Genomic DNA, 27483 nt, shown 5'->3' with positions numbered 1-27483 from the left:
ATGTGATAGAGACTGGCCTCAAATTCACAGTGATCTTCCAGAGTTACTCTGAATTAGATGTATGCAATAGTGGGTCAGCTGTTTTATTTATTTTTTTAAAGAGAGAGGGCAACATATATGAAAGCAATTTTTTTTTCTTGATGAGTCAGACAAATTAGCTTAAGGGTAGACTTAATTTCAAAACAAGTGAATGAAATGATCTTCACACCTGTGTCCATTATTTCTATTTACAACTGGCTGTAGATAAACGAGAAGACAGAAGAATATGGTGAAAACCTTGGGCGGGCAGTGGCCTTGTGGGACAAACTTTTCAACATAAAAAACATCATCGATGAGTGGGCTGCGAAGACCCTAGGGACAGTGGAGTCACATCAGCTGACGGAGGAGGACAGAGACAGGCTGGAGGTAACTCAACCCGGATGAGACAGGTGCTTTGCCTGCATGCTCTTGGCAGCCTCATGTTGGATTTGCTTTGTTGCATCAGGGTAGAAAAATTTCACTGAAATGACCTATCTCTCTCAAGTCTCCCGAGAGGACTCTGGACTCTGTGAAATCCAGGGAGATGTTTGCAGATTACAGACTCCCAGGGCTATGGGAAACAGTGACCTTGGGTGAAGAAGGATTACAAGGAGAGAGAGCTGGGGTGTTCTTTTTTTGTTGTTTTGTTTTGGTTGTTGTTTTGTTTTTTGTTTGTTTGTTTTCAGTTTTTTGAGACAAGGTTTCTTTGTGTAGCTTTGGAGCCTATCCTGGAACTCGCTGTGTAGACCAGGCTAGCCCCAAACTCACAGTCCCGAGGGCGTGAGCCACCACCGCCCGGCTGAGAGCGGGTTTTTAACCAGTTCCTCTCCAGTTGGCATTTGGAAAGAGTCTGAGCGACCTCTTTCATTGTAGGAAGAAATGTTTCTGTCTCTGGGTGTAGCTCAGAGGTAGAGTGATTAACTAGTATGCTTGAGGCTCTTAGTAAGAATTTTTGGATCCCCGCAGTAGGTTTCTCAACCTACGCAGTAAGCCCGATGGAGGCAAATTAAAAAGACCAGGTTTAATGAGCAAAGCACCCCCGGGTGACTCCCAAGCCCCCCAGAGGTGAGGCAGGGGAGGGAGGAGGAGACTTCACGTGACAGGTCTAGGGACCAGAGCTTAAATACCCTGTAGCTTGGTCTTGAGCAGCTTTAGGGGGAGGAGCTGCCGCTTGGCAGGCTTTCTGAGAGGGGCAGGGTTTGGAATGGGGGATGGGGAGCTTCCAACTGAACAGCTCTGAGTTCTAACACTACATTTAGGAATTCTTTCTAATTGCTTATTTGTGTAATGTCATTAATTTGCACAACGTCTTACTAGATCAGAAAACATCTAAATACTGACTGTTAAGTGTGATTCAGTACGGTCCAAAAATATGTGTGTGTATGTATCTAATACTTCAACTCTCACTGTCTCCCAAATTCTTACATTTTATTCAATTTTTAATTCATGTATTTTTCTGCATGTTGGGAAAAGGTTTTAAAATATGAGGTTGATTTCCAGTTTCCTGGACCATTTTAGGGTAGTTATAAAATGAGTCATCTTTAAGGGTCTTGTAGATATGTCTTAAATTATAGGTTATTTGAAAATGCGAACAAGTAAAAACGGCTAGCCTATGGACCAGATTCCAAGTGGGCGCATGCTCATTCAGAGTTTGTGCATGCACAGCCAAGACATTGGCCATGCTTTTCAGTGGCGCACACAGCCTCATGGCACAAGCCTCGCTCCTTCTTTGTCTTGAAAAGAGAATGCTTCCCTTGACTGTCATTTGCCTCATCCCTAAGGAACTTGGGTTTGTTACTCCCCAGAACATTTAAAAAAAAAAAAGATAGGAGAAATTCAAGAGCATCTTCAAGTTTCTGTGCGTCAACAATAATAATCATAGGTACTTGACAGTAAGATGAAATAAAAGTATTTCTCTTTTAAAAACTTCTGTTTTAGGAAGAATTAAAAGTCCACGAAGAGCAAGCTTCCGAATTTTCCAGAAGAATGGCTGACATACAATTGCTGCTTCAAAGCAATGAGAAGCCACTTGAGCTACAGGTATGGGAATTTTGATTCAAGTCTCAATGGAAGATTCTCCATACCTTCCAAAACAGCATCCACTGTCCTCACATTCTAAATTGAAGCAGAAAATGAAATTAGAATGACTCCTTATTTATGTGCAACTAAAAATTTAAGCATCAGCATAGGCAGTTATGTGGTCCCCATTCAGTGAGATAGTATTGTGGGCTTGCATTCTTCTCCCCTTTCATTTTCTTACAGGTGTGTGTGTGGAGGAGACATGGTGGCTGCGTTTCCACTTACAGTGACAGTGGTTTCCTATGTGTGTGCAGGGAGGAGAATACGTCTTGAGTGACTCTAGAGTCATTAACTGCCAAATAGAGACAGAAATTGCCTCTGGTGTGATTTTTCTGTAGTGAAAAGAGATTTATCTCAGTTTCATTTGGATGAAGAAGGGTCATAATGTTTATACGTGAGCTTTTGGGCAAGCTTTGTGGTTGGCATCTTGCCTCTCCAGCCTACTAGGTTTGTGATCCTGGACAAGTTACTTAATCTTCTTCAGTCTGTATATGAGGTGCTCACCACCTGCTGAACACAAAAAGTAATCAGTGCTGGCCAGTGAAGTGGTGTGTGCCTGTAATCCCAACACTTGGGAGGCTAAGGCAGGGGGATCGTGAGTTTGAGACTAGTGCGGACTATGAGGGGAGATCCTGTCTCTAAACAAAACAAGACTATTTAATGTTCTTTATACATTTTCATCTCATTTATGTGTTTAGAAATTTGTTCTTTCTCATGAGTGCTGTAACAGTTTGGTTTGCAAGCTAGATAAAATTTGCTTGGGAAGAAAGAAGAATTCCAATTACTGTCATAGAAAATGTCCATTTCTGTTTTTTCTTTTCTTTTTTCTTTTTCTTTCTTTTTTTTTTTTTTTGTTTTTTTGCTTTTTTGTTTTTTGAGAGAGGGTTTCTCTGTGTAGCCCTGGCTGACCTGGAACTCATTCAGGAGACCAGGCTGGCCTTGAACCCAGAGACGCAACTCCCTCGTGTTGGAATTGAAGGCATGTACCACCACAGCAAGCCTTAGTGCTTGTTTCTTTTAAGGCAGTGATAGAGGACGATGTGATAAGAACATGTTTCACTTGGAGATGAAGCCATGCCAGCTCGCTGTGCAGTGAACAGTTGCCCGAGGTCTGCTGAGACAGGCTGCCTTATTATTGCAGGCATCGTGTTTTGTGATTTCAGGTCATGGAGTCCTCCGTCCTGAGCAAGATGAGAGATGTAAAAAGGTACGTCACAGGAGAACCCAATAGCTATGTGCCCAGTGGGAACACAGCTGAGCTGAGAGAGGATCTGGACCAAGCCAAGACCCAAATGGGGATGACCGAGTCCCTCCTGAATGCCTTGTCTCCTTCCGACAGCCTGGAGATCTTCACAAAGCTTGAGGTACCACCCACTTGCCCATCTCCTGGTTCAGACCTATTGCCACACTCTTTTTTAATTCCTAAAGAAAAAAAAAACAAAACAATAACAACAAAAAAAAAACGTATTTTTTGTGGTACTAGTGAGTTAACCAAGTTCATGTAGGCACATGCCCCTACCACTGAGGTATCTTCCCAGTCCTCTAACACTTAGGTTTGGTCATCTTGGACTTCTGTAGTTAGAGAAAACGAGGGGAGGAGGAGAGGGAGCCGATTTCTAGAAAAGGCAGGAAGGCAGGCAGGCAGGCCAGAAAAAACTGCACTGTGGGCCAGTGAGAAAGCGCAGCAAGTACCCCAAGCCTGATGATCTGAGTTCAATCCCCTGAAGCCACATGACATTTCACACGCGTTCACATGCACACAGTGGCACACGTGTGTGTGACACATCCGTATCAAATAAGTGTAAAAAAGTAAATTGCACTGTACTAAAAATCGACTATGAAATAGAAAGCAAAGCCACTCAGTTGAAAATTGTTTGGACTTCTAAAATAATGAAAACCTCTGAAGCCTGGGAGGTGGCTCAGTTGCCAAAGTCCTTGCCATGTAAGCAGAAGGACCCGAGTTCAAATCCCTAGCATCCATGTTTTTTGTTATTTTTAAAGCCAGCCATGGTCACCCTGGCGTAGGGGGAGCAGAGATGAGGGAATCACTGGCCAGCTAACCTGGCCAATCAGCAAGCTCCATGTTCAGTGCTCTCGATAAAAATAATGCTGATGATCAGGTGCAAATAATCAAGGAAGGTACCCAAGGTTGACCTCTGGCTTCCACAGACACTTGCACACACATGCATACACAAGTACATACATGTACACACGGACACAAAGAGAGCGAAGTGCTCACGAGCTGTGGGTGAAGTGAGCCAGTGTCCGGAGGCGATGACTGGTTTATTCTGTGTGCAGGAAATCCAGCAGCAGATCCTCCAGCAGAAACACAGCATGACCGTCCTGGAGAATCAAATAGGGTGTCTCACTCCAGAGCTCTCTGAATTGAAAAGACAGTACTCGAGTGTCAGCGATTTATTTAACACCAAAAAGAGCGCTCTGCAAGACCACTTTTCCACGTTCCTGAACGGTGAGTGTGCTGTGTCTCAGACTTTGTTCTGGCGATCTTGAAATTGGACCCACAGTGCTATTAGCGTATTCCTAAGACTGATCTAAACTTGACTTCTAGATGGCTTGCACAGACTGTACTTAAAGGAATCATATTTTGATAAATCCCTTGGGGTAAACCCTGTTAGTGTCTGGTGTAAGCAATATCCATTTCTTCAAGCCTCGGATCTGTATTTCATAACCACCGAGGTCATGTGGTCAGTGTGTCTGAGGGTGTGCCTGGGGGCACACTGACCTTGCAGGTATCTTTGGATGTCCTGCGTGCTTGGGAAAGGTGTTTGCTCCAAAAATAACATCCTATCGCTCTCTGGACTCAATTGGTTCTCAGCACTGGGTTTCAGAACATGTCATGGCTTTGCCCACCGCTGTGGGGAGCAAGGTCCTAGTCTCCCACCTATCAAAGTATATCAAGTCCTATTTGAATGCATAGAACTGTTTTCTTTTCTCCTCCAGACCAGTGTAGGAACTTTAACGACTGGTTCAGCAGCATCCAGATGAACCTTAAGGAGTGTTTCGAACCACCAGAAACAAAACTGAGCATGGAACACAAGCTGCAAAAACTTTCTGTAAGACATACATGCCCAAACTGAAATGTTTGAGAGAGGTCTCACAACGTTGTCCGGGCTGACCCTGAGCCCTGAGCAATTCTCCCACCTTCCTCTCTGACTCCAGTAGCTGGGCCTTCTGACTTTGTTCAGATGATATCTCGTGTCCGTAAGCTTGTTGGTAGCTCCAGGTACTTCCCCCTAACCTCAGCCTTAGGGATATCACCACCCATGGATGCTCGAGTCCTTTCTATAAAACGGTGGAGTGAATGTTTTCCCGTGAGACCACTGCTGCTCTATTTAATGCGTGGCTTGACGGGGCCACATATTCCCTCTATTGATGTCCCGTGTGCTTGGAAGTGTAGTATCGCTAAGATAGGAGACTTTAGCTTTCTCCATCTTGTTTCCATGTCAGCATCGTAGTGGTATTGCATTATTTTTGCTTGATGGAGGCCCCAGAAAGTCAGATGCAAATGCAGACACACACACACACACACACACACACACACACACACACACACACGCACACACACGCACACGCGCACACACACACACACACGCGCATGCACACACACTCCCTCTCTCACACACACATATACACACACACACTCTTCTCTCTCTCTCTCTCTAAAGCTATTGAAAATTGATCAGTCATTAGAGTCAGCCGTTTCTTCCCGGCCCTTCTCAGGGGAAATACTAGGAAGGACTCATGCATTGGTCCAGGTTTGCAAAAGTGCCAGGGCACAGTGGCAGACGCATCTTGACTTCCCTGTAGATGTAATTGACTTCTTGTGTTCCTTAAGGATTTCTTGACTCTTGGAGGAGGAAACAGTAAAATACAGCAGGTGGAGACGGTTCTACAGCACGTGAAGATGCTCCTACCCAAAGCTCACGTCAAGGAGCTTAACAGCTGGCTCGGCAGTCAAGAACTGGAGTTAGAAAACATGGAGTCCGCATGCCAGGCCCGAGCAAGGGAGCTGAATGACTCCCTGCAGCAGCTCCTGAGGTGGGAAATAAATAGCATCTCCTAAGGATCCTTTGGTAGTGATTTCTAGTTCACTCTGTATAGCGTATGCTGGGAGGGATATTCAGTGCATACACATTTCCCAAGTGAAGTAGGTACAGTTGTTCCTCCATATCTCTTGGGAACTGGTTCTCAGGATCCCTTGGGTGCTCAAGTCCTTGCTGTAAATCGCACGGTGGTTGCAGTACTTGATGCACATTCTTCCATGGACTTTATTTAAATCATCTATAGGTTAATGGACTCTATTTAAATCATCTATAGGTTACTTATATAATTGATGTAATGTCAACGCTACATAAATAGTTGTTAATACTGCATATTTAAGGAATGTGGACAAGAAAGAAAAAAGACTGCATACATTTCCTTACAGACACAATTTGTTGTCAAATAATTTTGATCTGTTGTCATTGGAATCCCATGAATTTGGAACTCACTCATACAGAGAAGTATACATTTAAAAGTATCTATTTTGTGTGTATGAGTGTTTGCCTACATGGATGCTTGTGCACCACGTGTGTGCTTGGTGTCCACGGAGGTCAGAAGAGGATGTCAGATCCCCGGGAAATGGAGTCATGGATGGTTGTAATCTGCCATGTGGGTGCTGGGAACTGACCCCAGCTCCTTTCAAAGAGCAACAAGTGCTCTTACCTGCTGAGCCTCCTCTCCAGCCTCTGCCCCTCCCCCATTGGTAGAAACTCTAAGGCCTCACCGCAAGCGTCCCACCCTTGAGCTGCATTTCCTAGACACATACTGTACTTCTGAATTCAGGTTCTGTGCTGGGAATAGAAAACTTTGGGGGATGCCTTGAGTTATCTAAAATGGCAATGGTCCATTTTAGGACCATTTAGGAGAGTCCAAACATTGTTTCTTCGCTGTTGATCTCCTGCATTTGTTTGGTTCTTTTTCTTGATGACTTCTACTGCAATATAGGCAATCATTATTTAAGTTTGGATATGTATCAAGTTAAGGATTACAAGAAAAGCAGTCAAAGTCTAGCTGACTGTCGCCATCCTGTGTTTGGTGCAGGCATCTTTTCTTATATTATGTCCTAATCTGTGAATTGGTCTTGCAGATTGGATGATGATTGCCGAAGCCTAAGTAAGTGGTTGACTAATCAGGAAGAGAAGTGGAAAGAAAGGGAACCAGCAGGAGAGAAAATAGATCTGTTTTATCAGGCGTTAACCAGGAAGAGGTATGGCGATCATGATCGAAATGTATTATTTGGTAATATGCTTTCCCCATTGGGCTCCGATGTTAATGGTATTTGGAAATTACAGGGAGCAGTTTGAGACTGTGGCCCGGCTAAACGACTCTCTGAAGGAGCATGGGCTTACCCAGGCAGAAGAGACGGTCAAAGAATCAACACATCTGATTGATAGATACCAGACTTTATTGAGACAATTACATGAAATTGAGGAAGAGGATAAGATACCACCTGCCGAAGACCAGAGCTTTAATGATCTTGCCCACGATGTAACTCACTGGATAAAAGAGATTAAAGAGTCCCTTATGGCTTTGAATTCATCAGAAGGCAAAATGCCACTTGAAGAAAGAATCCAGAAAATAAAGGTATAACCGTGGAAACCAAATTTAGGAGGTCAGAGTGAACTCTCACTTTGAAAAGCTTCAGGGGAAAACTGCAGCGATTCCTTTCTTAATAGAAAATAAGATCGCTGTGGGGTGGTTGAAAGGATTCCAATCGCTGAGCTTACAAAAGAGCAGAATGGTTAAGGATCTAAAATTAATTTAATGCATATGAAAGAGGAAAAGCATGCCGTTCTTGTCAAGAGGGCAATAACTTTATCATCCCTTGTAGCAGGTAGAATAACGGCGGCACTAGCCAGAGCAAGAGGGAGTATGGGAGGATACATCTGTGTCTAGAGAGCTGAAGACTCAGCCATGTGGATTGCCGGGGTAGAGAGGAATCTTGGGAGTAGGTAACTGTGCTCATAAAGCGTTACTGGCTGCAGAGTGGGTATGGAGAGAGAGGGGATTCTCTTGAGCTGCCACTCCACCCAAGAGGAGAGTCACTGAACGTGACTTGTTAAAACCTGCAGGGAGAGCAGTGCAGGTGTGTACTGGAGTCACCTCCGTGGGGGCATCATGGCAGGAAGAAGCCATGAGGAGGAGTGAGCCATAAGGGTTGGCAAGACTAAGTACTCGGAGTCACTGGAGTGTGTCACCAGACACTGTTTCACCAGACTGTCCTGAGGAGTTGCTTCTAAGACAAGAACTCCATTTTATTGGAGCAAAGGAAGGAAAGAGAATCGGGAGTTAGTACTGTCATGGGGGAGAAAAGGGTGGACAGGACAGGAGGGACGGTTTTCCTGTGGGAAGTCATGAGTCTCTCCTTAGATATGTAACAGTGTCTGTTCGAGTCGTTACCTCTGACCTTCCGTGTCGATATTAAGAAGTGGCCAGGAGGAGAATTGGTGGAGGTTTTGGAGCATCAAGAGTGAGCAGGAATGTAGTTAGTTTCAACTAACATGGATTTATGAAGAGTCAACTGTGTATACTGTGATCTTCCTCTTTGGAGTGTATATATAAAAAATGAAAGTGTTAGTATGACATAGTCTCTACAGTTAGCTTCCCGGTGTACGTCTGACAAAAAGATTTCCTACCTGCTATCTGGAAGTAACTCAGCTGCAGTCATAGACAGAATCTTTGTGATTTCAGGAAATCATTTTACTGAAGCCTGAAGGAGATGCCAAAATCCAGACGGTGATGAGACAAGCTGAACACTGTGAGGCCCCATTGGTTCAGGAGACCCTTACGGATCTCAGTAACCAGTGGGACAACACGCTCCATCTAGCCAGCACATATCTAAGGTAAAGGCTGTCTGTTTTCCTTGCCCAGTGAAGCCATCACAGTGTTTTGCCTGCCACTTGGGTCTGGATAAACTATTTGCTGGAGAGAAGCTGTGAGGGGACCCACCGTGGAGTCGTTCTCCAGATGAACTGAGAGGAGGTGGTCGCTCTGTGGCCCTGTTTTTTAGGGTGCCTGGTGCATTGATCTGTGGGGATCTGAGCAATAGATTGATTCTCTCTTCCCTCCCTGTTTTTGTGCCAAATCCTTCCCTTGACAGTATCCATGTGGGAAGACTGTGGAATAATGAATCCTTTTACATCTTATTCCAAGAAATTCTTAAGAAACCTTGTCTTGGATAACCAAAAACAAAAAAAAAAAAGAAAAAAGAAATTCTTAAATGTGTAAACATTGATAAATATTGACTGAATGCTATAAACATATTTCTAGTGAAGATTCTTTTGGTTGTAAACTACGTGTGTGTGTGTGTGTGTGTGTGTGTGTGTGTGTGTGTGTGTGTGTGTGTGTGTGTGTGCCATAACACACATGTGGAGGTTAGTGGACAGCTGGTCACCAGGTTATTCTTTTCACCATGTGCATCCTGGGAATTAAACTTGAGTCATCACGCCTGGCTGTAAGCACCTTTGCCCTCTGAGCCATATTGCTAGCTTCTCTTGTGAAGATTCTTCTTCAAATCACCTCCTTTACGACACAGTATAATATTTTTGTCATTTGAGGATTTTATACAATGCATTTTGATCATATTTGCCTCCTGTTCCTCCCCAGCTCCTCTCAGATCCACCCTTACCTGTCCATCCTCTCTCAATTTCGTGTCCTTTCCTTTTCTTTTTTTTTTTTTTAAAAAAAAATATAGTCCCCAGAGTCCAGTGTGTGCTGTCTGTATACTTGTGGATATGAGGTCATTCATTGGAGTGAGGTAGACCTACCGGGAGCTACATACACCCTGAAAGAAAACTGACTCCCTCCCCTAACATCCATCAACTGTCAGTAGCTCTTCAGTTAGGGGTGGGGCCGGCTCATGAGCCCCTCCCCTTCTATGCTAGACTATTGCCTGACTTGATCTTGTGCTGGCAGCCCCAGCTGGGTTACTATCATATCTTAAATAGTACATTTCTTTTGGGGATTGAATGCTTGGTTTTTCAAAGGAGACAGATCTAAACCAAACTGAAGTTACAGAAAGCATAAACTAGCTTCTCACTTAATGTACCACATGCTTATTTTTACTATACTTTGTGGGTATTTGTTGTGTATGGTTTTATGCATGCGTGTGTGCAGAGGCCAGAGGTCAACTTCAGATGGTGGTCTGGGGCTTGTCTACCTTGTTTCTGAGACAGTTTTTCACTGGCCTGTGTAGCAGGTTTTTCTTTGGAGCCACCAAATCTTTACAATTAGAGTTCTTAATCGTTATGAATGTTCGGCCTTATGCTTGTCCCACCAGCTCTTTTAACTTATATTAACCTGTTTCTCTTCATTTACATTTTGCCTTGGGGCTTTTTACCTTTCTTTCATTCTGTATGTCTACTCCATGTCTGTCTGTCTGGCGGCTTCCTGGCTGGCCTTGGATGTCTCCCCTTCTTTCTCTCTCGTTATCCTGGTTCTCCCCCCCACCCCCAGCCTAGATTCCCCCTCCTACTTACTCTGTCTGCCCACAAGCCCCGCCTCTCCCCGCCTCTCCCTCTACTGCCTAGCTATTGACCATTTAGCTTTTTATTAGACCAATCATGTGCCTTAGGTAGGCAAAACAACACATCTTTAGTTGTTAAACAAATGCAGCATAAACAAGTGTAACACATCTCTGCCTAGTTAAAGTAATACTCCACAACAGGCCTGGAATTGCCAAGTAAGCCAGGCTGGCTGGCCAGTGAGCCCTGGCTTGGTAGTTAAGTTTGTGCTAGCACACCTGGATGTTTTGATTCTTTTACATTGGTTCTAGGGATTGACCTCAGGTCTTCGTGCTTGCAAGGCAGGCACTTGACAGACCTGACCTCTCTTTTTCTCTCTAGTCCTACTTGTAAGTGTAAAATAGGACTTTACAGTATATTTAAGTATAATAAACATTGCTGGAACTAGTTCAAAATTAAAACATACTATTTTGTAACAAATACTGTGTAACAAAAATTATCTCTCAGTAATGCTCAAATAATTTCTGAGCTAAGCTTAGTGATGTTTAAAGGGTTGGAGTGTTAAGCGGGTCCCTGGACATAATATGCATTCGTATTATTTTAATGCCACTTACAAGTAATGTGTGTTAGAATAGAGTATACAAAATGGCCCTTGATTTTGCTAACTGCCGTTTCTTTTCAAAACTCTTTTGCAACATGTAGCCATCAAGAAAAGCTTGTCCTGGAAGGAGAGAAGTATTTGCAGAGTAAGGAGGCCCTGCGACTGATGCTCACAGAACTGAAGAAGCAGCAGGAAGCAGGCCTTGCTCTACAGCCTGGCTTGCCAGAGAAGCAAGCACAGTTGAAGATTTGTAAGAAATTCCTCCAGAAAGCTCAAGATTTGACATCTTTGCTAGAGGAGCTAAAATCTCAGGGCAATTACCTCTTGGAGTGCACAAAAAATCCTAGCTTCAGTGAGGAGTCATGGCTGGAAATAAAACAGCTGCATGAAAGCCTTCTTCAGCAGCTCCAGGTGAGATGGGCAGAGAAAATCCCTGTGCCAGTAACAGTCACCACAGGGGATGCTTACACCGAACTAGTACCTGGGTGTTGTTCTTTTGCTGAACCCAAAGCTTTCGATGGGCTTTCTTTTACATGAAAATGCCAACACTCAAGAAGGCAGGAATCTACCCAGTTACTTTTGCTAGATGAAGCTATTGTGTGTTGATTGTGTTATTATTTCCTGTTGTTGAAATTCCTTTCTTTGGGAGTCAGATATCTTAAAGTTCCTTATGAATCTCTGTGAAGTTGGCAGTGTGAGCATTATCCACCTATCTACCCATCCATCCATCATCCATCGACTCATCCACTTACCTGTCCATCAATCTATCCATCCATTCATTCACTCACTTGTCCAGTTTATCCACCTGTCAGCACATGTATCCACCTACCTGCCCACTAATCTACTTATTCATCTATCATTTATCCATCCATCCATCCATCCATCCATCCATCCCATTCATTCCATCCATTCCATCCACCCACCCGCCCACCCACCCATCTACCCATCCATCCATCCATCACCCATCCATCCATCCATCCATCCATCCATCCATCCACCTACCCACTCACCCACCCATCTGTGCATCCATCCATCCATCCATCCACCCACCCATCCATCTATCTATCCATCCACCCATCCATCTACCCACCCACCCATCTATGCATGCATGCATCCATCCATCCATCCATCCATCCATCCATGCAGAGTAATAATTCATGTCAGTTGTCTTGTTTCTTTCTTGGGTCTTTCCACATGATCTGCAATAGAATAAATTTAAATAAATTGTCCCCTTGTTATAATGGAGTCCATTCTTTCAGAAAAACTGTTTTTAATTCTTTAAAGCCAGGTTCAGTGTAAGGATTACCTGGGTAAGAAATCTTGATTATCCAAATACCTGGAAATGGGCATGGGTTCAGATGCCTACTTGGATGGATGGTCTGTAGGTTACTTGTTGCTGGTGTCTGACCTCTTACTTCCTTATCCCAGGGAGATTATCTGAAGATAGTTTTGCTTTTGAGTTATGATTCCCTTATTCTTAGGAAAGAATCTTGGCATTAGGTTGCTCTCATATTGTTTCATTTTGAGATGCAAGCTCTTTGTTTAAAAGCAACAAATAAAATAAAACCTTATGTATTATGTTTATGGTTTAATGATATAATTTGTAGTCATTTTGTTTTGTGTTCTCTTGACAAATTATTTTTAGGAAGGAAATTAAGGCAAGAAAGCACACAAAGAGCAAATGTTTTATTAAGTCATTTCTAGGCGTAGATGGAGGTTTTTGTAGTGATGTATCTTAAACACTATCAACTCTGGGTCAGTTGTGGGAATATTCTTGTTTCAATGTGAAACTTTTATGGGAGTTGTATATTATATATAATATTATGATATATATATAATATATATTATGCATGGATTATATAATTACACAATTATGAGTGAAAAAACTTAAATATTTGCTAATTGTCAATGGTTATTTGTAGGATTCTGTGAGAAAATTAGAGGGTCATGTTCAAGAACACAGCTCATACCAGATTTGCATCACAGACCTAAACACCACACTGGACAATATCTCTAAGGAGTTTGTCAGTCTCTGTGATGCTTCTGAGGACCAAATAACAGTTGAGGACAGAATGCAAAAATTACAGGTATTGAGTGATATCCTAACATAATACACACTTTGGGGCGGGGTGGGCGGTGGGGATCAGTATTCATGACGACTTTTTTTTTTTTTTTTTTTTTGGTTTTTCGAGACAGGGTTTCTCTGTGTAGCTTTGCGCCTTTCCTGGATCTCGCGCTGTAGCCCAGGCTGGCCTCGAACTCACAGAGATTCGCCTGGCTCTGCCTCCCGAGTGCTGGGATTAAAGGCGAGCGCCACCACCGCCCGGCTCATGACGACTTTTTAGTACCTTTGACTAAAGGCAATTCAGAGCCTTTGACCAAGGACATTCAAGTGCTATTTGGAAAGATCTCAGTAGTCTGTGAAAAAAAATGGGGACATGCTAATCTAGTGGTCAGGTCCATTGGTGAAGCTATTGACCAGTGGACCCATAGAGGAGGTAATTCTACCTGTGACCAGCCTGGAGCGCCTGGTTGTCTTTGTTTCACAAACAACATAATTCCAGGAGATTCTGAGAAGTTAAGCAATGAATGCAGCATAGCATGACCCTGGGGAAGTGTTCCAGTCTGCATTCTCCATCTTGGGTGAACAGGAATTATCTAATATTTGCCCTGTCAGTTTCCATCCTCGTAGACTCTAATAAAGCTCTCCCTTAGCTGGGTGGTGGTGGTACACTCCTTTAATCCCAGCATCTAGCACTCAGGAGGTAGAGGCAGGTGGGTCTGTGAGTTCGAGGCCAGCCTGGTCTACAGAGTGAGTTCCAGGACAGCCAGGGCTACACAGAAAATCTCTGTCTAAAGAAAGAAAGCTCTCCCTACTGATAGAGCCTGTGAGATTCTTCTTCCCTCTTTCTGCTGCAGCAACCAGCCCTCTCAAGTGGGGATCAGTGCCTGTACCTGCAAAACACCCTGCATAGAATTAGCTTTTAATTTTAAAGACTAGCATTAGATTGATATGGGCATTCCAAATGACTCTTCTATCTTTTCTGATACTTTTCCATGGTGTAGGTACACATTCAGTGTGTGAGTTTCGAAAAGCCTGATTCTTCCTTTTTTGTTTGAGACATGGTATACACACACATGCAGACACATAAAACACCCACACATGTAAAATAAAAAAAAAAAAATAGGTAAATCACTGAGCGTGGTGGCACACGCCTTTAATCCCAGCAACAGAGAGGCAGAAGCAGGTGCATCTCTGTGAGTTCAAGGCCAGCCTGTTCTATGTAGCAAGTTCTAGGTCAGCTGGAACTAAACAGTGAAACCCCACCCCACCCCCTCAAAAAATACATACATACATAAATCTTATTTAATAGGTGTGGTCATGCCTATATTCTGGCCCAGAAGTACCAGAAGAGGGAGCTGGTCTTTGGGACTGAGGCTATAGACAGTTGTGAGCAGCCAGTGGATGCTAGGACTAAACATAGGTCCTTTGGAAGAGCAGCCAGTGTTTTTAACTACTGAGCCATCTCTCCAGCCCCAGAGGCTGTGTCTTAAATGAAATATAGCCAACAAATGCCTGCAGACCTCCTGTGTTTTACAAACTGTGCGTGAACATTTTCCCCATTACCTGCAGTGTACTCCCTAATATCTTATGAAATCTATTAGAGAATTTGGTGTGGGATGCCACAGTGGTTTGAAAATTTCCCCAAAGTTTCTTCTTTGAAGTATTGGCGCTTTCTTTTTTAAATACATGTTTTGTATTAGTGAAGTGGGATACTTTGTGATTTACTAAATGTCAACAAACTCTGGTGAGAACTGAAGGTCGATACTTTGTATAACAGCCCTCTCTCTCTCTACTTCCAGGAACTGGAGAGTGGACTCGGTTGCCAAGGCGGCGTCTTAAAGAAGGCCTCTGCATTAGCAAAATCCATCAAACAAAATACATCTTCAGTAGGACAGAAGATTATTAAAGATGATATAGAATCACTTAAGTATAAACAAAAGAATTTGCAAAACAAAATTGAATCTGCCAAGCGGGAGACTGAACATGGTCTCAACAGCGTCCTCAAATCCAAAAGCTCGGCAGAAAAACACGCAGCGTTTTCTCCGCCAGGTGGAGAGATGCTGGCCACTTCCCGTGTGCCCAAGCCCACTCAGGAGTCAGCGGCAGTGGGGGAGTCAGAGGGGAGCTGGGAAACAAACAAGGTAAGTGCCGTGATTGCGCTCTCTAGACATGAGTCTGAGAGGAAAGAGGTGTGCCTCTTTCAAAAGAGCCTCGAATCAAGCATTCTGATTCTCTAATTAAGTCCTCAAAGGACAGGCTATTTATGAAGCTCTCTTGTCAAAAGAACCCTCAGAAAACGGTCCAGATTTCCGTGGTGAAATATTACTGTGCAGTCTGTTCAAATGTCAGTCATCAATTTAGGCTGATTATTCTCACCGATATGTAATCAGATACAGTTTCTTGGGTCAAGAGCACAAAGGCAAATTAGGAAAGGCAAAAGGAAAGAAAATGTACTGTAGCCATTTCCCCAGTTTAAAAAAATATATATATCTAAGAGCTCATTTTCCCCCCGATTTGGTCAATTTTGTAAATGAAATCAGAGAGTTTTGCAAAGAAGGAGGCTCCTTTCTCTTCTTTTGTTAACTCTACTGCAAGGACACCTGGAAAGCTGCTGGGTCACTAGTGAGAAAACACTGTGCTTAGGTACTTGAATTTCCTCAAAGAGAAGGAAGAAGTGTGTTTTGTTGTGGCTCTTTTTTTCTTTTTTAAAACGTTATGAACACTGCACTTTTAAAAGGTTTGTTTACTTATTTGTGTGTGTGTGTGTGTGTGTGTGTGTGTGTGTGTGTGTGTGTGTGTGTGTGTGTTTGTGTGTGTATGTATGTGTGTGTAGTATGCAGGTGCATGCCCCTCTGCATGTGCACAGAAGGCCTCTATACTCTCCATTTACCCTTTGATTTTGATGCAGGGACTTTTCTCAAATGTGGGGCTTCCATTTTCTCATCCAGGGTGGAATCCAGCAAGCCTTAGTGATCCTCCCATCTCTGCCCCTCATGGAATGGGGACTAACGGCCTGCAGAGCACACCCAGCTTGTTACATGAGTCCTAGGAATCGAACTCCAGTCCTAATGACTATACAGCGAGTGCTCTTAGCCCTGTAGAGAGTCCATACAACCCAAACACTTGGCATTGCGAAGGGGGCTAGTTGCCTAGTTACCGGTAAACTAACTCCTCTATCCCATGGTTTCCATGACAACCCAGTTCAATAGGGTACATTGAGAACTGTAGAAAAGTCATCATCCGAAAATGGCTTTTAATTTTCTTAAGCTACAAGTTAATCTTAAATGAGAAGTTTTTTTTTTTTTTTTTTTTTTTTTGGTTTTTCGAGACAGGGTTTCTCTGTGTAGCTTTGCGCCTTTCCTGGAACTCACTTGGTAGTCCAGGCTGGCCTCGAACTCACAGAGATCCGCCTGGCTCTGCCTCCCGAGTGCTGGGATTAAAGGCGTGCGCCACCACCGCCCGGCTAAATGAGAAGTATTAACAGGAGTTTATAGCAGTGCTCTGAAGAGAGGATTTGTTTTGTTGTTTTTCAGGAAAGTTAGAGGGATTTAAGACCTTACCTTTTTTTTAGGGTTTCTATCATGCTGAAACACCAGATGGAAAGCAAGTTGGGGAGGAAAGGGTTGATTTGGCTTCCACTTCCACATTGTAGTCCATCGCTGAAGGAAGTCAGGACAGGAACTCAAACAGGCAGGACAGGAACCTGGAGGCAAGAGCTGGTGCGGAGGCCACAGAGGGGTGCTGCTTACTGGTTTGCTCATCCTGTTTTCTTATAGAACCCAGGACCACCAGCCTAGGGATGACGCCACCAATGTTGGACTGGGCCTTTCCCCACTGATTGCTGTTTATGAGCATGCCCTATAGCCAGATCTTGCAGCCGGATCTTATGGAGGCGTTTTCTCAATTGAGGTTCCCTCCTCTCATGTGGTTCTAGCTTGTGTCAAGATGGCATAAAACTAGCCAGCACAGACTTCCAAATCATCTTCCTAAGTCAAAACCAGTACAGAAAGCTGGTTTTAATTCTGTTGGCACGTGCTTTCTTGTTTGGTAACGTGTTGTTTCCCTGAATCTGCATTTCTTGTTTTTTCTACTCCCAGTGCTGGGCATCTTTTCATTATGCATCACACGGTACCGTGTAAAGTTAAGAGCAATGTCAAGGCTGAGCAACAGCACCAGTGGAAGAGATGAAAGACCAGATCTATTGGTAGACAGATGAGACCCAGGTGGACTGAAGCTCAGGCCACAACTCCGTGTGAATAACTGGGTGGGAGTCTCAGTATGATGAACACACAGGGCGCGGGAAGGAACAGTTTATTTCATGATAAAGCTGACTGATCGCAAACTATGCTATAATGCTGGCCGAGCCTCACCATCCCAGCTTCTCCAGTAGGCGGCACAGTGAGACCCCCTTCGTGTAAGACAAAGACAAAGACAAAGGCAAGTGAAACAAAATACCCCTTAGAAGAGAAGTGAGCCCTTCATTCCTTACATACAAGTAGTGAGTGCCAGTGAAATGCCTGGGTGGGGGAAGTTGCTGGCCACCAAACCGGATGCCCTGAGCTAGAGTCCCAGGACCCACCACCTGGACTTCAGAAAGCTGTCTTCTGACCTCTACATGCATGCTGTGGCATATGTACCATCTCTCTCACACGCAGATAGATAAATAAATAAATAAATAAATACATACATACATACATACATACATACATACATTCATAAATACATAAATACATAATTAAAGTAAAATTTTTAATGAGACCTATTTTTGTGCTAATTGTTCTGGTAGAACGTGAAGATACAATTTTCACAGCTTTCAGTCTAGTACGAAACATTTCATTAATGTTCACTTTACATGCCATTATGGACTCCTGAGGAACTTCCATCAGGGTTTTTTTTAGGATTCTTTTTTTTCAAGACAGGTTTCTCTGTGTAGCCTTGGCTATCCTGGAACTCACTCTGTAGCCCAGGCTGGCCTCAAAACTCACAGAGATCTACCTGCCTCTGCTTCCCAAGTGCTGGGATTAAAGGTGTGCGCCACCAGCACATGGCACTAGGATTTATTTGTATTGTTTATATGTATGTGTATCTCTGAGTATGTGCCTGTGTATGCAGGCGCCTATGGATGCAGGATCCATTGGAAGTAGAGTTGTAGGGATTTGAGAGCCACGTGGTGTAGGTGCTGGGACCCAGACTCAGGTCATCACAGTAGAGCAGAAAGCACTCCTAACCACTGAGTCATCTCTCCAACCCCTTAACAGACTTTTAAATATTCTCCAGAAGAAGTTTTTAAAGCTTTTTTTTTCCTCATTTTTTACTCCATCTCCTCCTCCCTGTCTCCCATCTCTCTGCACGCCCCCATTGTAGAAAGTTATTTTAAGGTGTGTTACTTTTGTTTATGTTGCATTTGTTTAACTCTGTGAAGCTGTGTTACTGTGCCTGTCTAAAACACCTGATTGGTCTAATAAAGAACTGAATGGCCAATAGCGAGAAAGGATAGGCAAGGCTGACAGGCAGAGAGGATATATAGAAGGAGAAATCTGGGAGGAGGAGGAAAGGAAGAAGTAGCCGGAGGAGGAGGAGGAGGAGGAGGAGGACCAAGGGGCCAGCCCCCCAGCTACACAGCAAGCCATGGAGTAAGAGATTTATAGAAGTAAGAAAATGGGAAAAGCCCAGAGGAAAAAGATAGATGGGATAATTTAAAGTTAAGGAAAACTGGCAAGAAACAAGCCAAGCTATGGCTGGGTATTCATAATTAACAATAAGGCTCCATGTGTGATTTATTTAGGAGCTGGGTGGCGGCCCCCCCAAAAGAGTAAAAAACAACATGACCCCCCATTTACCTCTTTCTTTTGTAGTGCTGGGTGGTAAATATTTTCCTTTATTAAATAGCATTGATTTTGAGATCTGTTGAAAGCATTACTGTGCTTGCCAGAAATCACTGTGATAGCATTTGAATGTGTTGCTCAGCATTTTATTTAGATAGATTGGGACTCTCAGTTGACTTTGCCTTAATGTTGGTGTGATTAGGGCAGGCCTAGGGGCAAACAGAAAGGGGAGAGGATTAGATGGTGCCCATGCAAAGCATGCTGCATATTTTTATGAATGAGATATCTAAACATTGCTAGATGTGCACAGGCAGAACTGCCCCCTTTCCCCACCCTACTGTAAAGGTCAAGTGAATTAACAAGTAAGAGGTGGTAAAAAGTCAGAATTCTCTTATCTCTTAGGACATTATGTATTATCAAAAGGAAATGATAGTGAATGAAAACAAGGAAAATCATGCATTCCTAATTTATTATCTTCCAAAAACAATCAGACTGATATTTCTACTTAGTCGTTACTAAAAGATCCTTCTTGTCCCATTCTTCCCAAGTTGCAATCTGTATGATATAATTGCTTTGTAACTCCCAAAACCTATTGTCTGTAATCGTTTTTTAACTTCTTTGTCCTCACTACATAGAACTGGTTTTCAGTTCTTTTCACAAACATTCTGAGCATTTATAACTTGATGCATAAGAGGCATGTGTAATAGGTCCTGAAAGACGGATGATCGTACATGTGAGCCAAGTGGGTGAGCAAGCAGGGTCAAGGCTAAAGCGGTTAGAGGGGAAGGAAGGCCATGAAGTGAGTGTGGGTAGGGTAGTGTAGTGATTGAGGACTGTGTCGGCTGTTGTTTATCCTGGAACCTTAGTGGGAGGGAGAACTCTGTGTGTGTGTGTGTGTGTGTGTGTGTGTGTGTGTGTGTGTGTGTGCGCATGCGTGCGTGCATGCGCACGCGGATGCGCATGAGAGCGCATATGTGTGAGTGACAGAACTCATTGTTGGGGCTTGTGTCCATTCTTCCTTCCAAGCATACTCCTTTGCTCTTCTGGTCAGTATTAAAGCCTTGCTTCTTGTCTTAGAGACTTTTTTTTTCACAATTCAAGGTTTATTTTTTCATAGGACAGTGATCTCCAAAGCATGTCTATCTGCAACATGCCTTTGAGAACATGCTTCAAAGGGCTAAAATCTCAGGCTTCAAAGGAACCTTATAAAACGTCTCTCTTAGTTAAAAATGGTGGTGCGTGGCCTGTAATCTGAGCATTTGGGAGGGGCGTGAGGACAGTCTGGAGTTGAAGGGAAGCTTCAACTGCACAGTGAGTTGGAGGACAGCCTGGGCAACAAGGAACCCTGTCTCAAAAGCCAAAAAGAAAGTATCTGTGCTAACCCTTAGATGTCATGCTTGGGAACTGAAGTCCAGCAGCCTTGGGTCAGGGACTTGGGCATCCTTTCCTTAGTCTGACATTCCAAACTGTGTCCAACTGTTTTACGTAATGGACTGCAGACGTAGAAAGTTGGGCGGCGGTGGGGGGGGGGGGGGTCGTCTTAAGATCTAGAAATGTAAGGTTAAACAAATTTAAATGGGTGTTCTTTACTCTGTGACCTTTCAGAGCCTTAAATATACTCACGTGCTCGCTGACCTTTGCTGAGCTATTATGAGTACCTTCTAGGTACTTCAAGATTTCTTTCAAACCTCTACTGTTGTACATCCAAGATCCAATTCTACCCAATGGCTAATCAATTACTGCCAGACTGGTAGTGCCTCAGTTTCTTCCCACACACTTCATTATTCACAAGTTATTGACATCAACTGAAAAAGGCTTCACTAAAACGTTCTTAGTTTTTCATCTAACTTGAATTCATGTCTGTGTCCCTTCTGTTCAAAAATTATTAAACAGGCGACAAAGAGTCAAATGTAGATATGGCCTCTGTTCTCAGATCTTCTAGCTGCAGATAGGGAGGCACACTAATCAATAAGTTAAACAGTTAAACCAGTAAGAGTCCAGTTACAGAAACTTAGGAAGGGAGCCGTCCTCTGTTAGCCTTTAGCAAAGTTGTTGGGGTTGGACGGGAGGATGGGGAGGGCCTCTTGCAGGAAACAACATCTGAACTCAGCTGGAACTAGCAGAGCCTGGGGCTGGGTGTGGGGAGCCCTGGACAGAGGAATGGGTCGGGGACACTGGGAGGCATTTCAGTAGCTTCAGACCTCTGTGGCTGGGGCACAGAGGGTGGCAGCATGACAGTGACGAGGGCTGAGAGGTGAAGGGTTGCCTCCTAAGTCACAGTAACACGTTAGACATTATATCCAAAGAGTTACAGGGAGAGAAAAGTACAGCTTGGGGACAGTTGCTCTGCCTCTTGGTTTTGTCTTTTTGCATATGTTTGTGTGTGGTATATATATGTTATGTGTGTGTGTGTGTGTGTGTGTGTGTGTGTGTGTGTGTGTGTGTGTGTGTGTGTGTACAGAGGCCAGAGGAAAATGCTGAGTGTCTTACATGACTCTCCATTTAATTCCTCTGAGAAGGGTCTCTCACTGAACCCGGAGCTTTCCATTTTTTCTATCTTCGTAACCAGCAAGCCCCAGCATTCCTTTACTGCTATCTCTGCTATCTCTCTCCCTCAGTACTGGGGTTATAGGTGCATGCACACCCACACCTGGCCTCTTCTGTGGACCCTCATGCTGGCGCAGCAAGGGCTTTTGACCCACTATGCCACTCTGCCATCTTCCCAAGTCCTGGTGTTGCCTTTCATGGTGATGTTTGCCCTTAGAATTGTTTCTCATTGCTTCATGTTGAAGGCTTGGAGAAGAAAGAACATACTCTCCAGAGGTGGTCTGACATGAGTCCTCCTGCTGGTGGTGGGTTAGGCGTGGTGGGCTTAGGGTTCTGGCTGTCACCGTGTGTCAGTCAGGGAACTATCGCCTATGACTGGGAAAAAGGATAGTGACGTTATTGACTTGGCTTTCCTGACTGATCAACACTGGTTATAATAGAAATGATAATTGAGTCTGGAGGACAAATTGATAACTGTCTACTGAAAATTGAGTGGATTGTGTTTTATGACTAGTCATTTTATTCGAGGCAAATAGTCTAAAGAAACTCATGCATCAGTGAGCCCTATTTGAAAACCAAGGACCCTGGGATAGAAGTGGAAAGAATTATACGAACATACCAGAAAGGAAAACGGAAAGAAACGTGTGTGTCCATGTGGGAACTGTAGAAGCGTCTGTCACAGCATCTATAATGGGAAAGTAGGGAAGCGATGACATCATTGTTCTTAGTAATGATGGTTGGTTTGAAGCATCAACTTGATATAATCTATAATTACCTGTGAAGAGAGTCTTAATGAGGAATTGCCTAGATAAGGTTGGCTTCTGGGAATGTTTGTGAGAAGTTTTCTTAAGGGCTGTTGAGGTGGGAAGCCCCATCCTGAATGTGGGTGACACTATTTGACTGGCTGTGTAAGGGTTATCTAGCTGAGCACCAGGCACGCATCCTTTGATTGACCTCTGCCTGTGACTGTGGACACCATGTGACTCGCCGCTTCAGGCTCCGCCACTGTGAATTTCTCACCATGATGGACTATAACTTGTAATTATAAGCTACAATAAACCTTTATTTCTCTAAGTTGCTTTCTGTCGGGGTGTCTTGTCACAGTTACAGAAATTAGACTAGTAGAGTGGTCTAAAAGATAAGCTGTGTTCATTCATTGAACAAAACAAATCCACAAAAACCATAGTTGATGGATACCTGTTAGATTTTTCAAAATATGCTAAATGGAACAAATTATGAAGTGATACATACATGGCCTTCATTTCTGTAAGAATTTAATATATAAACTATAACATAGTAAAGATGACAACATGTATATTTGGCTACAGGACAGTGTTTGCTTTGAGAGATGAGCAAGTTAAAGGAGATATGGGAGGAGGCTGTAAGTTTCTTTAATATAGAAAATGATATCCCATTAATCTTTGTTTTCAGTCATGTGGGGTTTTTTGTTCTTTTATATATATATATATATGTATATATGTATATATATGTATATATGTATAGATACATGTATGTTTTACATGTTTTACGATTTAAGATAAAATGTTTCCTATAGTATGTACAATAACATAGAGCAGAGGGTGGTGAGCAGGGCATGAGGAAGGGACAGAATTTTCCAGGAGCCAATCAGGGCCCAAGCTGGCTTCCAACCTCCCTGGCATGAGCCAAAGGAATGTTGCCTGTTACGTTTGAAATGTTCGTTTGAGGGACTCTGTTGGCCTTTCTGTCGTGGTTGAAAATGGCTTTGGCGGTCAATGAGCAAATGGTTTTGGGGGGTGATTTGAAGTGTTATGGTGTACTGTGTCTGACTGCTGAGGTCTGACCTTACAAATGTTGCCTGTGACATCCTGGTAACAGTGGCCCTCGGGCTCATGAGGTAAGAGAAGGTTAGGTGTTTTGGATTCTTGGTGGCTAGCAGTGAGAGATAAGTCTCTCTGGGGTCTGGTTTCTAGGCCTCCGGTGCAGCCTCTTTTGGGTCCAGATGCTTGTGGGGGTTTCTGAGGAAGTGAAGGGGGAGGCAGGCTCTACCTGCCTCAATGTGGCCTGTGCCCTTTCCTTTCCAGATCCCTGTGAGGCCGTCCTCTACATAGGTTTTCAGGAGAGCCCAAGTGAATTAGAGGCTCAGAACAGGAAGGAACTTGCGAAATCGTAATTATTTATCACATTTCAAAACAGTGGCTTCTGCTGTGTTATTTCAAAATAATGGGTGCCCTGGGCACCTGGATTCTCTTGCCAATGAGAGCTGGTCAAACTCTAGGCAGATGGTTATTTTATGTCAACTTTTAATTTTAGAACTGCTTCAGATTTACAGGACAGTTACAAAGATGATATCGAACGTTCAGTTATCTAGGGAGATAACACAGTGTCTCGTATTGTTAACATATTACAGCACTGTGCAGAGTTCCAGTTGTTCTTGGTTTTTATATGTGCTTTGTTTTGTGAGGTTCAGGTGGTCTAGCCCTGAACAGGCCAGGCAAATGCTTGATCCTCAGCACCGTCTCCATCCCCATCTACTTAAAGAAGTATTGGTATGGTGCCTGGTACATGTAAGTGTTCAACACATATATCTAGAGATGAGTTAGTGGGTGAAGGTGCCTGATGCCAAGCCCAAGGACCTGAGTTCAATCCCTGGGACCAGAGGTAGAGAACCAAGTCCTGCAAGTTATCCTCTGATGTCCATATACATGCTTGTGTACACACACACACACACACACACACACACACACACACACACACACACTAAATAAAGTAAAAAAATAATAAAATAAAAAAGAACTAGTTGTTGAAAAAGAAGTGAACACAAATGTCCCATAGATAACCACACGTTCCTAAAACATTCGATAAAGATCAAATTACTCATTTATAACATTTCCCACCTTATGTAAGTTTCTGTTTTTATTTGTTCAGTTAGTGTGTTGTGGGGGTACGTGCACACATGCTTACACACAGGCACTTGGGTACGCCTGTGGAGGTCAGAGGGTAGTGTTTGGAAGTCATTTCCCATCTTCCAACTTATCGAGGCCGGGGTCTCTCTGCTTCTCCTGCTCTGTGCTGCAGACTAACTGGCCGTGGGCTTTGGGCAGGCCTCCTGTCTCCACCTCTCATCCTGAGGTAAAGTCGCTGGGGTTGCAGAGACGTGCCACCATACCCGGCTTTCCTTTTTCCGTAGGTTCTGAGGGTTGAGCTTGGGTACGCAGGATTGCTTGGCTAGCACTTGTGCCCACTGAGTGATCTCCATAGTCACCAGGTTGTAGTTTTCATTACCAACTGGTTGAAGGCTTAATTTCCTCTCAGTATCATGTCTTCTTGGTGTTTCCACACTTCCTACTTGTTTTGAACTGCCGATAGGTAGAAATGAGCACCTACTGTTTGCTTGGCCCTCTTCAGTTTGTGAATACTGAGTGTAAGTTTGGGAACCGTTGACTTCCATATCTGTTTTGTTTCCTTAAGATTATATACTATACCTCAGTATATAATGAAGCAACTCTAGATCCCATGCTATCGTAACAAAAGTGTTTCATCTTGGGGGAAGGAGTACCAATGCAGCTATTAATTATTCTTTGGGAAAAGTCCATCTTTGGTAGTACCCAAATACACCTCTTTAAAGCTTTTAATCTGAGTAAACAGCAGCAACTGGAACTGTTTTAATCAAGAAAAATGAAAGTGGTTCATTTGGAAGGTAGGCTATTCAGCAATTAATCTTTTTATGTTTTCAGAACTCAGCTGTGGAGATGATTTTGTCAAAACAACTTTCCCTCAACGTTCAAGAAAGCATGCAAAACAGCCAAGATGAGCGGAAAGTCAACGAGCTGCGAAATCAACCTTTAGAATTGGACATTATGCTAAGAAATGAACAATTAAAAGGGATGGAGGTATGGGAACATGAAAAACATGAGCAGCATGATTGCATCGTTTGCCCAGTGCAATACAATGTATTTTAATTACCAAAAACTTGCTTGTGTGGAGTGAAAAGTCTTATTTAACCTTTGCCTGATGATCAGTTTGGTAACTCTATAATTATGTACTAATCAGTAAGTTGTATAACTCTAACCGTTTAAGAAGTGGGAGAGTTTAATGAACATTCGACTTCTTCCTGTTCCACAAAGTTCCTGAAAAACTTCAGTGAGACTTTGGGGGCTGTGACTCACCATCGTACCTTTTCACAGTCCTCTGTGTTCTGTTTCAGACAGGTTCTGTTTTTCCTGATGATCAATATGTCGGGGCCTCCTCCTTAGCTTGGCAGCTGCGTTTATAAGCAGTAAAGATGTATTTTTAGCTACCGAACCTGAAAATCCTATACATGGCCATGTTTTTGTTGTTGTTGTTTTGTTTTGTTTTTTGATTTTTTGAGACAGGGTTTCTCAGTGTAGCTTTGGAGCCTTTCCTGGAACTCGCTCTGTAGCCCAGGCTGGCCTTGAACTCACAGAGATCCGCCTGCCTCTGCCTCCCAAGTGCTGGGATTAAAGGCATTCCCACCACCGCCCGGCAATGGCCATGTTTTTAAAAGTGAAACTCTAAATCAGTGGTTCTCAACTAGTGGGGTCATGACCCCTTTGGGGGTCAAATGACCCTTTCACAGGGGTCACCTAAGACCATCTGTGTATCAGATATTGACATTATGATTCATGTAGCAAAATTACAGTTATGAAGTAGGAATGGAAATGACTTTATGGTTGGAGGTCACCACAACTTGAGGAACTATATTGAAGGGTCGCAGCCTTAGGAAAGATGAGAACCACTGCTCTGGATGATCTCTGCTGTTTCAGACAGCTCTTCAAAACAGTAAACATGTGTCTAAACCAGGATAGAGGAGATAGATGGAAATAACAAAAATGAGTCTTCCTTTATGAATTACTATAGAATCCACTATGAGATAATAAATGCTCACCCAGTGTTCTATATCTTAATATTCTTGTAAAACAGAGGTCACATGAACAAATGAAATATATATTACTCCCTCATGGGATAGATAGGGCATGCTACCTGTAAAAAGGAGTGCAGGAGGAAAATGAATGAGTATGTGTGCACCTACATGCTGATTTGTATGGCTTCCTGTAGGAATTATGTACCCACTTGGAATCGAGAAAAGCAGCCATTGAACTTCTGGAACAGACTCAGCATCTCAGCAAAACAGGAGAAAGAGCCTTGACTCTACACACCGCCAGATCTCCAGCGTATCACGTGGACAGTCTACTCCAGGCGCTTCTTACTTTGAAGAAAACTAAAGAAAGCCAGTATGGCCTCCTTTATGGTTTCCAAGACCTGCTGGTTGCAGCTGAATCCTCACTGAACATCTTCTTGGCAGAAACAGAAAGCCTCAAAGCGTAAGTGTAGGATCCAGGACTGGGGTTCCTCACTCCCTTGCGGGCCCAGAGTGTTCCAACTTTATGCTGTGAAAGGATGTCGTGATTTTAAAATCAGGGACAGAAATTGATTCCATGGCAGCATTGGTTCAGTCTGTTTGGGTTGCTCTAGCAAAATGTCACAGACTAGTTGGTTTAGGAACAGCAATTTGTTACTGTTTTGAGGTTGGGAAGTCTAAGTTCTAAGATGCTGGCAAACTTCACATCTGGTGAACCTTCCCTCTAGTTCAAGGACATTCATCACCTCCCAAAGACCCCGCCTCTTAATACCATTATGTGGTCACTTGGCTTTCAACATAAAATATTTGTATCTGAGACCCTGGTTCAGAAAAGCAAATAAAGGGCCTGAAAGATGGCTTTGTAGATAAAGGCATTTGCCTTCAAGCTCGGCAAGCTGAGTCTAGTACTCAGGACCTAGGTAGAAGGAGAGAACTGTTGCCCACACAAGTGTCCCCTACCC

At 43.4% G+C, this 27483-nt stretch overlaps 1 protein-coding gene across 1 annotated transcript in view; it reads left to right on the top strand.

Moving 5' to 3' along the window:
• Positions 1 to 27483, top strand: part of Syne2 (spectrin repeat containing nuclear envelope protein 2) — a 321778-nt gene that overhangs the window by 138741 nt on the left and 155554 nt on the right. The window contains 14 exon segments of the mRNA XM_052739574.1: positions 244 to 405; positions 1957 to 2058; positions 3261 to 3461; positions 4396 to 4567; positions 5059 to 5171; positions 5954 to 6156; positions 7247 to 7366; positions 7452 to 7743; positions 8851 to 9002; positions 11325 to 11634; positions 13146 to 13310; positions 15088 to 15429; positions 25377 to 25532; positions 26719 to 26984. Of these exon segments, the coding sequence (XP_052595534.1) occupies positions 244 to 405; positions 1957 to 2058; positions 3261 to 3461; positions 4396 to 4567; positions 5059 to 5171; positions 5954 to 6156; positions 7247 to 7366; positions 7452 to 7743; positions 8851 to 9002; positions 11325 to 11634; positions 13146 to 13310; positions 15088 to 15429; positions 25377 to 25532; positions 26719 to 26984 (2756 nt within the window).

This window comes from Peromyscus californicus, unplaced genomic scaffold (assembly GCF_007827085.1).
Source record: "Peromyscus californicus insignis strain IS unplaced genomic scaffold, ASM782708v3 Scaffold_15__1_contigs__length_86483966, whole genome shotgun sequence".
Taxonomy (NCBI): Eukaryota; Metazoa; Chordata; class Mammalia; order Rodentia; family Cricetidae; genus Peromyscus; species Peromyscus californicus.
This window is presented reverse-complemented; position numbering and strand designations above follow the sequence as displayed.